Raw genomic sequence first — 17,326 nt, forward strand, 5'->3', positions numbered from 1 at the left:
CTGGACCACCATTCTTTCCTGGAATTCCACCAGACCCTATAGCCTAAGCCAGATCACCACGTGAGGATCCTTTCTCTCAGGACCTCTTCTATAGATCTCAAGTCTCCAACAGAGGAATAGATGGGTCACAGTAGACTCAGTAGACTATGACCTGTAACACAGAAGCATTCACCCTCCCAATCTTTGCCCCTGTGTAATTCCTTTGTTGCAGTGGATCATTATGATGCTGAGAAAAGAAGTATTGAGGTGGAACCAGAGACAAGGAATGTAGCACAATCCAGTAAACATCCCCAAAACAATGACAGATAGGTGGAAAGCAGAAAATTCTTATTGCTAGGAGACTCCATTATCAGAGGCATTAACGTTCAAGGGTCCCAACCTAGTGAAATGCTTTCCAGGATCCTCAGCTACCAGACATACCAACCAAATACTGAATGTGCATAAGTACATAAATATTGCCACAATGGGACAGACTGAAGGTCCATCATGCCCAGCATCCTGTTTCCAACAGTGGCCAATCCAGGTCACAAGTACCTGGTCAGATCCCAAAAACTTACAATGCATTTTATGCTGCTTATCCTAGAAATGAGCAGTGGATTTTCCACAAGTCTATTTTAATAATGGTCTATGGACTTTTCCTTTAGGAAGCCATTCAAACCTTTTTTAAACCCCACTAAGCTAACTGCTTTTACTACATTCTCTGGCAACGAATTCCAGAGTTTGATTACATGTTGAGTGAAGAAAGTTTTTCTCCGATTTGTTTTAAATGTACTATTTTGTAGCTTCATCGCATGCTCCCTAGTCCTAATATTTTTGGAGAGTAAACAATCGATTCATGTCTACCCATTCCACTCCACTCATCCGAGAAGAGAGCAAGGATTCTAATACTGATTTTGCAATCCACGTGGGGACAAATGACCTGGCCAACAATAGCAAGTTTAGAGCACAGAGAGCATTCCAGAAGCTTGAGGGGGGGACTGAAGTCTTTGGTTCGGAAAGTAATTCCTACATGTGAGAAGGGAGAGGAAAAACTACGTAAAACAGAGGAATTCAATAAGTGGCTTCAATCTTGGTGTAAAGAAGAAGGTTTTAGATACATATGAGGAAAAACTAAAGAGGTTAGGGCTCTTTAGCTTGGAAAAAGAGAAGGATGAGGGGATATATGATTGATGTCTACAAAATCCTTGAGTGGTGTAGAACGAGTAAAAGTACATCGATTTGTTACTCATTCCAAAAGTACAAGGACTAGGGGACACTCAAGGAGGTTACATGGAAATACTTTAAAAACAAATAGGAGGAAACATTTTTTCATTCAACGAATAGTTAAGCTCTGGAACTCTGTGCTGGAAGATGTGATACCATCAGTTAGAGTATATGGGTTTTTAAAAAGGTTCGAACCAGTTCCTAGAAAAGTCTATAGTCTGCTATTGAGACAGACATGGGGAAGCCACTGCTTGCCCTGGGATTTGTAGCATGGAATGTTGCCAAGATCTGGGTTTCTAGCAGGTACTTGTGACCTGGCTTGGCCACTGTTGGAAACAGGATACTGGGTTAGCTGGACCATTGATCTGACCCAATATGCTATTCCTATGTTCTTATGTAGACACCAGAGAGAATTTCTTTTCATTATAGAGGAGGAGAAGAAGGAGATCCAGGGCCCATGCATGGTGCCTGGCAGCTATCATTAAAATGTCACTCTTCCTGTCAGTACCTGAGCTAATCCCCGCTCGGGGACTGACTGGAAAGATGAAGTTTCACATTGAACTGCAGATTACTGCCACAATTTTAATGCAACAGTAATTTGCATGCTCATTGCTTACAGCATGTGGTGATATTTTTAGAGCAGTGGACTAAGCCGACTCAACCATGAGGCTTTCTGCATCAGCCCCTGAATGAGAAAGGTATGCCTCTGCAAAGTTTGGGCTTGGAATCTGAAATAAAGGAGTTTGCAGGAGTGTGGGACCCTGGATAAGCTGCCTGAACCCCCCCCCCCCCCAAGTTAAAGACCAGTCACGTTCCTCTGTTGAGCTCTTAAACTGATGGATTTTGTTCTTTATAGAAGTTAAGCAAATGCACTTCAGCACATACAAAAAATAATTGAATGCTTATTTTTTAATGAATGCTTGCTGATAATTTGAAGATGGAGTATGGATTTTTTAGATTGGGTACTTCAGACATTATTTCTTTTGTTTCTGTGTTTAATATGAATGCTTTCATCATAAACCACCTAGAATTATGAATTGTGTGGATTATATGGGTTTTTAAAAAATAAATTAGAGCCATCCTTTTTTTAAATAAATTAGAGCCATGCTTTATTATTTTTGTTTTAATCTGTCTTCTGTTTATGACACTATCTTGTGTCATTGACTATTGCTACAAATGATATTTCATATACCATAAAGTGGCGTAAAACTATTGTCCTCTGTGCTGATCAACATATCTTTCTATGTGTGGATTGAAAATATGTATAATAAATGAAAATCTGTAAATAATGTTCTTTTGCAGGGATCTGTCCTGGCTCTAGTCCATGTAATATAGATGGATTTTTGTCTGAGCATGCACACAAGCGCCCTGCTTACTGTTAAAGCTTTGTGCCCAGCACAATCCTCCCTCCTACTCTTGGGGGGGGGGGGGGGGGGGGTCTTTTACTAAAGATGATCTCGAGTTATCTGCAGCAGGGTCTATTTTATTCCTATAGGACCTGCTGCAGATAACTCAAACTAAGCTTTAGTAAAAGGCCCCCTTGGTTTACTAGCTCAAATTTACCACTCATATCATTTGCATGTGTTTTCCTTGGAGCATCCCAAAGCTATTTTTGTTTGGGTGTTCTTGAATTGTGGGCTCTAGTGCCTGGCTTTGAACATCGCCCCTAAGAAAACAGTTGTGCAGACTTGACCAGATTCCTAGGAGCCTAATAGCTGTGACTTACTTTCCAACTGACAGCGTTCTGAAGCATAAGCAGATTGACTCTTTTTTCATCCATTTGGATACAGAAAGTGAAAGTGCCTTGGTGCTTTGTAGCTTTTACTATATGAGACGTGGGGACCCCTGACGCAGGTGTTAGTCACCGAAACATGGCCCGTGTCGGGTCTTTTTGTCAAGGCTCATTCATTAAAGAACTGTGTTCCATTTTTAAAGGCCCGTGGTGCTGTTTTTTTTGTTTGGACTTTAGTTTGTACTTCGTTCCCTCTCTTTTGTTATATCCTGTATTTTTTAATCCATACTCTTTATGTCCTCAAGCAGACCTGTAGGATAATAAAACTTTTTGACCCCTGAGGCAGGCGCTGATGCGCCGAAACACTGCCCGTGTCGGGTCCATTTCATACTACTACTACTTAACATTTATAGAGCGCTACTAGGGTTACGCAGCGCTGTACAAATTAACAAGGAAGGACGGTCCCTGCTCAAAGGAGCTTACAATCTAAAGGACGAAATGTCAAGTTGGGGCAGTCTAGATTTCCTGAGTAGAGGTGTAGTGGTTAGATGCCAAAGGTGACATTGAAGAGGTGGGCTTTGAGCAATGATTTGAAGATGGGCAGGGAGGGGGCCTGGCAGAAAGGGCGGAGCCTGGAGTTGGCGGTGGTGGAGAAGTGTACTGAAAGGAGGGATTTGTCTTGAGAGTGGAGGTTACGGGTAGGAACGTAAGGGGAGATGAGGGTTGAGAGGTAAGGAGGGGCTGCAGATCGAGTGCATTTGTAGGTTAGTAGCAGAAGCTTGAACTGTGTGCAGTACCTGATTGGAAGCCAGTGAAGTGACTTGAGGAGAGGGGTGATATGAGTATATCAGTCCAGGCGGAAGATAAGACGTGCAGCAGAGTTCTGAACGGACTGAAGGGGGGATAGATGGCTAAGTGTGAGACCAGTGAGGAGTAGGTTGCAGTAGTCAAGGCGCGAGGTAATGAGAGAGTGGATGAGAGTTCGGGTGGTGTGCTCAGAGAGGAAAGGGCGAATTTTGCTAATGTTATAGAGGAAGAAGCGACAGGTCTTGGCTATCTGCTGGAAATGCGCAGAGAAGGAGCGGGAGGCGTCGAAGATGACACCAAGGTTGCTGGCAGATGAGATGGGGACGATGAGGGTGTTATCAACTGAGATAGAGGGAGAGGAGAAGTGGGTTTGGGTGGGAAGACAAGAAGTTTGGTCTTGGCCATGTTCAGTTTCAGGTGGCGGTTGGACATCCAGGCAGCAATGTCGGATAAGCAGGCCAATACTTTGGCCTGGGTTTCCGCAGTGATGTCTGGTTTGGAGAGATAAAGCTGGGTGTCATCAGCATACAGATGATAGTGGAAGCCATGAGATGAGATCAGGGAGATCAGGGAAGAGGTGTAGATTGAAAAAAAGAAGGGGTCCAAGGACAGATCCCTGAGGGACTCCAACAGAGAGCGGGATAGGGGTGGAGGACGAACCATGAGAGTGAACTCTGAAGGTACAATGGGAGAGATAAGAGGAGAACCAGGAGAGGACGGAGCCCTGGAACCCAAAAGAGGACAGTGTGTCGAGAAGTAGGTTGTGATTGACAGTGTCAAAAGCGGCGGATAGGTCGAGGAGGATGAGGACAGCGTAATGACCTTTGGATTTGGCGAGGAACAGGTTATTGCAGACTTTAGATAGTGCCGTTTCTGTCGAGTGTAGTGGGCGAAAGCCAGATTGAAGCGGATCGAGGATGGCATGAGAGGAGAGAAAAATCAAGGCAACGGCTGTGAACGGTGCGTTCAAGTAATTTGGAAAGGAAGGGTAGGAGGGAAATGGGGCGGTAGTTGTAGGGACAGGTAGGGTCAAGTGTCAGGGACAGTTGCAGTAGAGAGAGAGAGAGAGAGAGATTGAGGTCAGGATATGACAGATGGGGGGGGGGGGTGAATCCTGAAGGGCCAGTGTTGCTTTCTTTTTTGTGACTGTGGTTAAACAGATCAAACCACTGACCACATAAAATGGTTAGGGCTTACCACATTTAGTTGACCCAGAAGTTATTTTTTTGGTTGACAATTGTGGACTTTTTTTTTTTTTAAATAGGTGCTGGTGTTGCGCCAAAAGCCATAGGGAGAATAGTGAGCTGAAGGATGGGGCATTGATTACATAGTAGAGAGAAAGAGAGATAGACTGGAGAGCAGAGAAGCAGAGCTGCTTACGCTGGGGGGCGTTGAGAGTCGTTGCAGGATTTGGAGGAGGAGCGGGGTGGGGAAGGGGAGGGTAGTTAATTTATGTGTATTAGCGCCTGGGACACGCTGAGCCGCCCCTAGCCGTACAACCCGGGCAGCGCTGCCGGCACCATGGTAAGAGGCTCCGGGCGATCGGGAGGGCAGGGAAGACCCGGGCAAGTCGCCATTGCGGTTCGCCAGTACCGTCTGCTTTTGTTCTCATTTAGTGTCGCATTTAACTCGGCCCATTCTTTCAAGCTGGGTACAAGCTCTGGTTTCCTCGGGAAGGGAGATGCAGCATGCTCCGATCCCCAGCACCAGCCCTCGCGGGGGATCCAGTGGTCTAGGCGAGACAGAAGACCCCCCCCCCCCCCCCCCCCATCCCATGCATGTTGTAGCTCCGCTCCTTGGCCTGGCTCGTCTGTAATGTGTAACATAACCGGGACGGGGATCCTAGAGTCGAACGTGGAGCCATTGTCCCATTTCCATTCTGTAGCGCAGTCCGCTATCTCGAGACCTGACTTTCCTTTTACGCATGGACAAGGCTGATCCGGGGCTCCTTCGTCCACGGCTTCTTCTTCTTCTTTGGATTGACTTTGTCCTTAAATTGGTAGCCAGAAGGTTTGCTTTCCGGTCTCCCAATCCCGTGCCTTAAATGCAAGATTTTCTCTCCCCCCGACCCCTGAACCAGATTTGGTTCGCGTTCTCTGACCTGTACTTAATCCGTGTAGGTCGTGTTTCTCTCTGTAGGAGTTGGAATTCATTCACTCTCCTTAATTTGGTAAAAAAAAATAAGGTAGAAATCACTTTTGTATACATTAGTTTGTAAACTGCTGGAGGTTAACTTCAATTCGGGAAAGTATTGGGAGAAAGGCTTGATTGTTCTGTAGTGCCACTGTAGCCGTCCATATTCCCGACAGTTTCTTCCAAGGTGACAGTCGCCCCCTCAGTCGGTTCTGCTTTCGTCTAAATTTGGTTGGGGCAAAATAGTTTGTAGGTGGCATGGAGCACATGGGACCAGGCTTTTTAAAGCAGGCGCTGAAATGTTCGATTACACTTTGAAATTCTTAAGCTCTTTTGGTAAGAACTTCATCTCCCAAATACAGTAATACAGGCAGTAATGTAGTGCTGTTGCTCTTATAGTCTCAGACTGCTTTCAAGGCTGATGAAGAGTGGAAGCGGGTGTATTCCCAGAGGGCAAGTACAGTTACAAGAGAGTTAGGCAGGAAGAGGCAGAGGAGCTTTGGAGCCGAGGATCTCAGTTTCCCAATTGTGCACAAGGAGAAAACTGTATGGACATCTTTATGTCTCCCAAACTCTAGCTGTTTGTAAATGGAAAATGTCATGAGGTGCTTCCAGTTCATTTTTTTACAAATCTCACGCATAAACGGCATTCTGAGAATACATTAAATGAGTAATGCTTGAGTGGTGGCACTGTGGTGGATAAATTGCTACCTTATAATTTATAGTTTTAGTGTAAAGGGTAAAGTGAGGAGTTTGGATAAAGCGAAAGTGATGCAGTTTTCCCGTGGGGTTTTTTTTTTTTTTTTGGGGGGGGGGGGGGGGGTTAGTTACTGTTCATATTATCCAAATCCCTCACCTCATGGGTAACACAGACAAACAGTATCCCTGCCTCCAAATTATAAAATCAGTGACTTTAGTGTTGTCATTCTTGTATTAGTTGCATTACTGTGGTGCAGTTCCAGGGTTAATAGCATCACTACTGCTAGAACATTAGTGATATCACCAGGGCATAAATTCCATGGAGATTAATATCACCATAACAGCTCTAGGGTTAGAGATATCACTACTGCTCTATTATAAATAGGGCTTCTATGCCTTGTACAGTTACTTGGACGTTTTGGAGGATACAAGGATCAGTGTTTGTTGGTGGGAGATTTTTGATGCTATTGCTCTGTACTTTTTTTCCGGTGGAATGAAACATGTACGTTTGTGTCACTTAGGCATCAGCACAAAATGTGAGTGAAGGATATAACAGAAGCCGGGGAGGGGTGAGAATACTAGGGGAAGTGGGCTTTTCCTGGTGTTTATCTCTTAAAACCTACAATCAAGAGCTCTAATTATAGATTAGTGACAAAAGTACTATGCAGTTCCTGGGTTGGAATTTCACTACTATTTGACTATAAGATCAGTGACATCACAAGGTTATAAACAGAAATTTAAAAAAAGAGGTTATCAATAGAAATCAAACAAAATAAAACATGGAAAAGAAAATAAGATGATACCTTTTTTTATTGGACATAACTTAATACATTTCTTGATTAGCTTTCGAAGGTTGCCCTTCTTCGTCAGATCGGAAATAAGCAAATGTGTTAGCAGATAGTATATATATAACACATTTGCTTATTTCCGATCTGACGAAGAAGGGCAACCTTCAAAAGCTAATCAAGAAATGTATTAAGTTATGTCCAATAAAAAAAGGTATCATCTTATTTTCTTTTCCATGTTTTATTTTGTTCTATTGATAACCTTTAATAGTGGACTAACACGGCTACCACACCTCTCTACTTAAAAAAAAGAGGAAAATAAGGTGATACCTTTTTAATTGAACTAATAAGGCAGCAACACTACTTCCTCAGATGTTAGTAACATTCCTGCTACTTGATTATAAGATTAATGACATCACTATTGTGTGGTTCCAGGTTTAGTGATATAGCTACTCCTTGACTATAAGATTATTGATATCACTAGGACTGCTTGATGACATCACTATTGTGCAGTTCCAGTGTTACGACATCACTACTGCACAAGTCCATGCTTAGTGATTTCTCTGCTGTATGTATGGTGATATGTCCCAGTGTTTCTCAACTGGAATATTAAAATCTGATTGATGGACAACTTTAATGCAGCTTAAAGTGAGTGCCCTTTTTGTAGTTTTGGGTTAAAAGTTTGTGGTAAGAGTCTAGAAAATTCTGCTCCATGGCTGCTAGTGAATCCTTTGACATCTCCTGATTCCCTCATTTTACTGGGGACAAGGAACATACACTCAGTACACAAACAGGAATTTCTCAACCAGTCTGTAGATTTCTATTTTATCTAGTGTACATAAGGATTCTATTCATAGGTATTTATAAATTGTACATTTAGGTGGTTATTTTCCAACTAATTAGGGGCTCATTGAGGATACAATAATTGGTTGTAGGTGTTTTTGTGCCACAGCTGCTATTGCTGGGTACCTTTTCTAGAGGAATCACATAATTATGTACGTTTGTGTTACTTAGGAGACATCAGTGCAGAGAAGAGACAAAAACTGAGTGGAGGATACAAGAGAAGCCAGGGGAGGGGTGAGAAAATTCCAGGGGACATCAACTCCAACTATAATTTTTCTTTTTTTTTTTTTTTTTTTTGCATCGGGGTGTTTTATCAGTTAAAAACTAACAATGAGAAGCCCTATCTATGCAATCAAGAAGGCCCTTCAGCTGACTTCACTTTAGGCAACATGACATTTCTTTTTTGTAAAGGATATTTTATTGAAATTGTTGTTAGGTAAGAGGGATACATAAAAGGAAATAGGGGAAATATGCATTCAAAAGATGTCTTCTTATTTGTACAATTTCTGATAAGTTATGCAAAGTGATAACCATTAACATATTATCATAAAATTTTCAAACTTAACTTTTTATAATTATTTGTTAGATTTAAGTAACTATCATTAAAATAGAAAATGCATAGTATGTAAAGGAAGAATGATAAATGATAAGGATTATTGGAAAAAGAAAGATAGGAGGAAAGGGAGAAGGAGAAGTAGGGAGAGTAGTAATAGCTGATGACTTTAAATGATAACCTTTATGCAATAATGTGTTAGTACAGGAGTAGTTTAAATGGCTTGTTAGAATACATGACACTATACTATCAGATTAAGGTATTTGAGGACTATTACTTGTTTCTGCATATAGACATTTCTTTTAATGTAAAGAATACAGAAAACAAACTGTACATCCAAGACTGCAGGGACATTCAAAAGACCAGTTACAGCAAAAATTGCCATTGTTAGAATTAGAAACTTGTTAATATAGTCCTGCCAACACAAACACAGCACATTTTAATACTGTTTTAAAATATATATTATTTTAATGCCTTATAAGTTATGCATATGTGCTATTCCCCTAATTCTGTAAAAATCACCAAAAATTGCACATGCAAATTTAATGTAATAACAAGCTAATTAGTGCAGTTATTGACACTAATTAGATTTAATTGGAACTTATGCACGTAAATTTAAACTTGAGTACAAATAAAAGGGTGCAGAAATGAGAGGGTCATGGGTAAAATGGGGCATTCCTAGAATTTACACGTTATAGAATATGGGGGATACACACCCAATTTAGGTAGGTACATTTTCACCACATTTCAGTTGGTGCAAATGGTCACACCTAAAGATAAGCACGAGTCCTGAGTGTAAGCGTTATTTTATAAACTGTGCCTAACTTTAAGTGTGGCTTGTAGAATAGTACTTTTTTGGTGCCATGTATAGAATTCACCCCTATACTTTTGTATTCCATCTGTACATGTCTGATATGAGGACCAATACTGCAAACTCTGGGGATGGTAAAATGTAAGCCCAATCGTATCTCTTTATTTTATTTCATATATTTATCTTTAAAACAATATTTATTGCTCTCATCCTCCACAGTTCTAGACACAAAATACACAGTTAAGACTAACACATTCTACACAGTGTCACCAAGGTTGGAGAATGTGGTATCCTTACTTCTGAATTTTTCTATTTTTGTTTCAAATTACAATGTAGAGCTGTAGAAATCATATTGATCGTGGATAAAACTGAAGTTTCTGTAGGGTTTGATACTTTGTAAGGTACGAATGTATTACTGTAAACCCCTTTAATGCACCTGGTTACACTGGTGGTATATCAAGCTTTGATAAATAACTAAATAAATACATAAATACATACAATTAATAAATAAAAACAGAAAAAGATGAACTTTTGAGATCACATAGGTCCCTTTTTCAAATCCCTACAAATACTCCAGTTTTCAATTGAATTAAAAGTCCTCTGTATTCGAGGAAGCACAATAGACCTAAATAATTCCTGTACATTTATTGCTGTTCTTAGGCTTCTGGAGTTACTGTTAACGATGAAGTCATCAAAGTTTTCAATGATATGAAAGTTCGGAAATCCTCCACAGCTGAAGAGATCAAGAAAAGGAAGAAAGCTGTTCTCTTTCGCCTCAGCGATGACAAGAGGGAAATCATTGTGGAGGAGGCAAAGCAGATATTGGTGGGTGACATTGGGAACACCGTAGAAGACCCTTATGGATCTTTTGTAAAGTTACTACCACTGAATGATTGCCGATACGGTTTATATGATGCCACCTACGAGACGAGAGAGTCCAAGAAAGAAGATCTGGTATTTATTTTCTGGTGTGTACCAACAAAATCTGTTGTGATGACAGGGTTTATTTTAGAAATTTGTAGGCATGGGATAATTTAGCCGTAGAAAAGCCATGTGACAAATGTGTTCCGGATTAGAATCCAGTTTGTGCTCTGCTCTTCAGACAGTGTTGCAAAACCAACAATAGCAAAGTTGGAGAAGGGAGGATGAAGCATCACTGAAATTAAATTTAAACAGACATTTATATTTTACCTGTACTCTATAACGGGGATTTAAAGTGGATTGCAACATACAAAATAAACCCGTAATCGTCATTATAGGGCATCCATATCAAAATACCATATTAAGGGGCTCATTTTCAAAACAGAAAAACATCCAAAAGATGGCAGATGGACTTTTTATTGCTAAAACATCCAAATCGCTATTTTCAAAACCCATTTTTAAGACTATTTTCTATGCAGTGTGCCAAATCACAAGGAGATGTGTTGGGGGTGGGATTTGGGCATTCCCAAAACTTGGACATTTTTCTGCCATAATGGAATAAAGCAAAAACATCTGGACCTAACAGTTAGTCGTTTTGGTCTAGACCTGTTTCAATTACAACTAAGTCACAAAAAGGTGCCCTAAATGACCAAATGACCATTGGAGGGATTAAGCAGTCCAGAAAACCCCCCACAAAGGATTCTCAAAAATGGAACAAGTGTGCTTTATTAATGACCTGACACGGGCCATGTTTTGGCCTAACAAACCTGCCTCAGGTGTCAGTTCCACCAAACAGCTCTAGGTGCGTAAGACGTAGCTCAGAATACATATGTGGTGGCACAACACAATAATAGTAGTCTGCTCTTATGGGAAAACAAGTATATGCTGGAGAAAGGTACAAAACGCTGTGCTCCTTCGCAAAAAGGCTGTGTGAGCTTAGATCATGACCAAAATGTAAGAACACCAAAGATGCCGCTCTAATGGGAAAGAGACACAATGCTACAATGATTAGTTAAAAAAGGAGGGTTTAAGGCATTCCCCCCCCCCCCTTACTACCCCAGTGGTCATAGCCCCCCCTCCCACCTACCCCAAAATATGAAAGAAATAGTATATACAAGCCTCTATGACAGCTTCAGATGTTATGGCCAGTCTTGTAGAGTATCAAGCTGGTCCTTGGAGTAATCTAGTGGTCAGTGCAGTGCACTGTACTCTTACATTTGTAGTGGAAAGTATGAGCCCTCCGAAACCCACTACAAATCTACCGTACCTACACATAGGTGATACCTGCAGACATAAGGGCTGTAGTGGTGTACAGTTGGGTACGGTAGGTTTTTGGTGGGTTTTGGAGGGCTCAAATAAATAAATAAAATAAATATTGTATTGTGTTACATTTGTATACCACTCTAGAGATGTCCATGTGGCCAGTCTACTAACAATGCTGACCCCCCCCCCCCCCCCCCCCCCCCATATATCCCAACGGCTTGTTTTTATGCATTTTTCCTTTGGACATTTTTTTGTTTGAAATGGTCCAAAAAATAGATGCACTGAGCACAAAAACATCCAGCAAAAGACATTTTCAAAACATGGACATTTTTCTGGTTTGAAAATGGCCATGTTCACTACTGGATTTTTGGATGTTCTCTGCAAAATGTCCAAAATCGGATTTAGATATCATACTGTACACCACTTTGAGTGGATTCCTTCAAAAAGCTGGTAAATAAATCCTAATAAATAAATAAAAATGCTCTTCCACAACCAGTTAAGACTATATTGTCCCAAAACAACAAATTCAACTACATTATTTATAACATCTTTAAAAAAAGTAAACATACAAAGAATAAATCCAATACTATATATAATATTAACAGAACAAAAAAAAAATCAGTCAGTATACCAAAAGTAAGTCAGAAGACTCATCCACAATCTTAAACATAAAAAAGTCTTCGACTTTCTCCAAAACTGAAGATAGTCAAGTTATTTTTCCAGATCCGAAGGCAGATTGTTCCAAAGTTGAGGGACCCTATGCAACAACATTTGATTTCAGGTAGAAGCTAACCGCCTGGTATTCAAAGCTATTTAACCGGCCAGAAATGGCTGCTAATTGGTTAAATAGCTTGTTTGCGGCTAACCATGAATTTTAAGTGGGACTTAACTGATTATTTCCGCTGAATGTTCGAGGTTAGCGCTTACCATGAAACCGGCTAACTCGGGGAACTTAAGCGGTTAGGCACAGATATTTAGCGCCTGACTGCATAAGATAACCGGTTAAATCAGGCCACATAAATAGCAGTCCTATCTTTGATCAGTTTAACTTAAGCAGTCAGGTGCTGAATATTCCCTTAACCAGTTAACACTGGGGTTTACTAAATCTCTAGCATGGCTGGCTGTGCGATAATGCTGGCACAGTCCATTCTGTTTGAATGGGCTGTGTCGACAATGCCACGCGGAAGCTGCTAGCATGGCTTAGTAAACAGACCCCTTAGCAACCAAAAATAAAACTGGATATGCAATGCTGGTGGCCGGATATGGTCCAACACTGAAAATCCAGGTTTAACACTGGCAGTGGACATTAAAAGCGCTGCCCGCCACTGGATAAATATTGGGCAGCCATTTTTTTAACCAAATAGGTGGTTTAACATGGTACTGCCTAGTCAGTTAAGACTGGTATCAAAGTTGTTGGTGATCAGGCAGTATGTTGCAGCCATACTTCTCTTTATGATAGACTCTGCAGCTCTCTTTAATATATGTACATAAGTACATAAGTAGTGCCATACTGGGAAAGACCAAAGGTCCATCTAGCCCAGCATCCTGTCACCGACAGTGGCCAATCCAGGTCAAGGGCACCTGGCACGCTCCCCAAACGTAAAAACATTCCAGACAAGTTATACCTAAAAATGAGGAATTTTTCCAGTCCATTTAATAGCGGTCTATGGACTTGTCCTTTAGGAATCTATCTAACCCCTTTTTAAACTCCGTCAAGCTAACCGCCCGTACCACGTTCTCCGGCAATGAATTCCAGAGTCTAATTACACGTTGGGTGAAGAAAAATTTTCTCCGATTCGTTTTAAATTTACCACACTGTAGCTTCAACTCATGCCCTCTAGTCCTAGTATTTTTGGATAGCGTGAACAGTCGCTTCACATCCACCCGATCCATTCCACTCATTATTTTATACACTTCTATCATATCTCCCCTCAGCCGTCTCTTCTCCAAGCTGAAAAGCCCTAGCCTTCTCAGCCTCTCTTCATAGGAAAGTCGTCCCATCCCCACTATCATTTTCGTCGCCCTTCGCTGTACCTTTTCCAATTCTACTATATCTTTTTTGAGATACGGAGACCAGTACTGAACACAATACTCCAGCTGCGGTCGCACCATGGAGCGATACAACGGCATTATAACATCCGCACACCTGGACTCCATACCCTTCCTAATAACACCCAACATTCTATTCGCTTTCCTAGCCGCAGCAGCACACTGAGCAGAAGGTTTCAGCGTATCATCGACGACGACACCCAGATCCCTTTCTTGATCCGTAACTCCTAACGCGGAACCTTGCAAGACGTAGCTATAATTCGGGTTCCTCTTACCCACATGCATCACTTTGCACTTGTCAACATTGAACTTCATCTGCCACTTGCAGTTGGGATCCCTTCACACATCCAGAGATGTTTCCTCCCCCCACCTTCCATCTGCTGTGCTTGTAAGTGAACCTTTGTGATTGCCAGGTTACACAGGAAGTGAAAGAACAGGGGGTAACAAATCAGTCACTTTTCTCTCCTCTGGTAAATCTGTGAGCTCATATTATTGAATTTCATAAAAATCAATAAAAAATTCAAAAACTGAGCTAAGCAAAGAGATACGAGACAAATTGTTTAATTGCTAAAGAGCAATAAGTCCATCCTGGATGTCTAAGGAAGTTACAGCATTCCTAGGAATGAGACTCTTTTTACTGGAAAGTGCAGATGATACTTTTTTCATTCGCTCTATTCTGCAGAATTCCGGTGTAGTTTTGAAGATCTATTTATTGCTGTTATTACTAATAAACTAAAATCTGAATCGAGAGTATGGACAAAAGTAAAAATGAGATGATACATCACTTTTCCACACTGTGTTTTCTCTGTAAGACAGTAACATGTAAGTCTTTCTGCTTGGCTGATAAAATTTCATTCTGCAGACAACTTCAGAAGGTTCAAAAGTGTCCCAGTGAATGCGCCCTGCAGAAAAACAGAGAGAAAATGTAGCAGTTACACTTTCAAATTCTGTATTTTGTACTGACATTGTTCAACTGATACCAGCCTGTAATATTTGCCAAATATTTAGCTTTGGCTTCATGAATTATTAATAACCAGCGTTAACTGGTTAAGGGAATATTCAGCACCTGACTGCTTAAGTTAAACTGATCAAAGATAGGACTGCTAGTTATGTGGCCTGGTTTAACCAGTTATCTTATACGGTCAGGCGCTGAATATCTGTGCCTAGCCACGTAAGTCCCCCGAATTAGCCGGTTTCATGGTAAGCGCTAACCGCGAATATTCAGCGGAGATAATTGGTTAAGTCCCACTTAATATTTATGGTTAGCGCTCAACACACTAATCTGGCAAGAGGCAAACAATCAGCCCCATGGCCATGTTCCATTTTTATTATTCAGTATCTTCCTATGACTCAAGTCAGTATTTTTGTTTCCTTTCCTAAAGGGCGCCTGATAACGCACCTCTGAAAAGTAAAATGATCTATGCTTGCTCCAAAGATGCCATTAAGAAGAAGTTCACAGGTACCTGCTTTCACCAAAACTCTTGGCTGTTCATCACTTTCTTCTTGCTTGGTGTGGGGCAACAGAACTTTTGTCATGCCTTTTCTCTGTCTTCCTTTCAGGTATTAAACATGAGTGGCAAGTAAATGGACTGGAGGACATTAAGGATCGTTCAACACTTGCGGAGAAACTGGGAGGGAACGTGGTAGTTTCACTAGAAGGAACCCCCTTGAAATGATGGACAAGTGCCACCTCATCCAAGGAGCTTTCATTTCTGCAGCTGTTGTGCTAACCAATGGAATAGTTTATAGCTGGTTTTGTTTGGATTATTTTGTCATACTTGCCCATCCCCTATCCCTACCATACCTCTTACACCTGAAGGCGATCTCAGTAAGCAACCCGGCAGCCACCTTTGCCACGGAACTGTTGCATCCTTATAAATTTTTTTATGTAGAAACCAAGGAATGCCTTCATGTCTCACACCTGTAGCAACACGCTCCCTTTCTCTCCTCACCTTGCCCCAGAGATGAGCAATATCATACACCTCCCGTGCAATAACTCTTGAAAACAAACGGATGATAGTCACTGTGAATAGCTTTAGAAAACTCTACAGGAGAAAAAGAGTAGGCTAAACTGAATGCCTTGAAAGTATTATGTGGTGGTAGCTGTTTATAGTCAGTGTTATCACTTACAGTTGCACTGAATTAATGTTCTTTGGGGGCTTTGGTGCAGATCTGACACTTCAACTGCCTGGGACAGGCCTAGTTGATGATATTATTATTTGTAGAGAGCCACCAGGTGTACACAGCGCTTTGCACACACATTATACACAGTCCCTACTTGAAACTTAGACAAGACATGTGATCTTAAGTTAAAATAGTGTTTCTCCTGTTGTGATTTGACAGCACATATATAACTGTGACTCTGTATGTCAGAGGCACTCTTGTTTACTATGAAGGTTCTTTGTGGAAGGAGGGGCTGTGATAAGAGCTGTCACACACAAGTCACCAAGTTGTATACCTCAGGTTTCACTGTTTTTTTTGAAAATCACAACAGAGGTTAGTGTGTTCAGGCCCAGGAGACACTGTATGCCAACGTGCAGCTATTGAACAGGCATTCCTGAGCAAACTGCAATATTAGGGTATAGGTCCTACCAGGTGCTGCAGCATTCAGTGCACTACAGGTCACGGTTATGCTGTTGCTACCTTGTGATCACGGGGGGACTGTTGCCAGCTTCCACTCCATGCACTGAGACACTTGGCATTTTCAGAAAATGGTTTAACAGGGTCTCAGGGATCCGCTCCAGCATAACACTGACAGCAGTGCTAAAAGCTGCCATATTTGGCAATCAGAGGGTCTTCTCCATTATGAGCCATCTTGCCCACTCTCCAAATTCAGGGCAAAATCATGTGTAGTTTTCATTTTGCCACATATGCTTCAGGCTGCCATGGTCCTGGTTTTTCCCCTTTTTAAGTAGTTAAAAAAAAAATGAGTCAACATTCTATCCAAAGATGAATGTGATCACTCCAGATGCAATGTGTACCTGCAATATTCCATTTCTGCCATTTTGCTTGCCATGGGAATCTGTGAACACTAAAGTTTATCTTTTATTTCAAAGTGAATCGTTCACAATGACAGTTTCTGTATTTACAAAAGAGCCTTAAATGGAACAGTGTTTTTGAGATTAAAGACAAATGGCCACATTAAAATAAAAAATTGTGGCTTTATATAGGAAATTGCTTTGTTTTTCATTGGAAAATACATATATGTAAAACCAGCCACATGTTGAATGTATTTTAATTGGAAAGTAAATTTATTCTCTGAAGGAAACAGAGCAGTAGAAAGCCCTCTCTCAAGCCTGGTGGTTGTTTGTCTGCTTGTGGCTGAAAACTGGTGGCCAAATTGTTTTATTTATTTTTTTTATTATCACTGCAACGTTACCACATTAGAAAGCAAAGATTTTTCCTTAGAGCCAACAGCAGCAGAAATAGTTTGAAGTAGCTGCAACCATAGGAACCAGCTGTGTGGGTGAGTGGGCACTAAGCACCCCTACTATTGAAAAAGTTTCTTTACTGTGCCCAGGGAATCA

General features: G+C 41.2%; 1 protein-coding gene across 1 annotated transcript; it reads left to right on the forward strand.

Annotated features, from left to right (window-relative positions):
• Positions 1-5,176: 5,176 nt before the first annotated feature.
• CFL2 (cofilin 2) lies at positions 5,177-17,014 on the forward strand. The gene is made up of 4 exons (XM_030214706.1): positions 5,177-5,266; positions 10,227-10,534; positions 15,182-15,258; positions 15,360-17,014. Exons 1-4 carry the CDS (start codon positions 5,264-5,266, stop codon positions 15,473-15,475), a joined length of 504 nt encoding a protein of 167 aa, XP_030070566.1. The 5' UTR covers positions 5,177-5,263; the 3' UTR covers positions 15,476-17,014.
• Positions 17,015-17,326: the final 312 nt, after the last annotated feature.

This window comes from Microcaecilia unicolor, chromosome 9, assembly GCF_901765095.1.
Source record: "Microcaecilia unicolor chromosome 9, aMicUni1.1, whole genome shotgun sequence".
NCBI lineage: Eukaryota > Metazoa > Chordata > Amphibia > Gymnophiona > Siphonopidae > Microcaecilia > Microcaecilia unicolor.

Coding starts and splice junctions, on each gene's coding strand:
- CFL2 (XM_030214706.1), top strand. Junction 10,535..15,181: donor GATCTGGTATTTATTTTCTG/GTGTGTACCAAC, acceptor CCTTTCCTAAAG/GGCGCCTGATAACGCACCTC. Junction 15,259..15,359: donor CATTAAGAAGAAGTTCACAG/GTACCTGCTTTC, acceptor TCTTCCTTTCAG/GTATTAAACATGAGTGGCAA.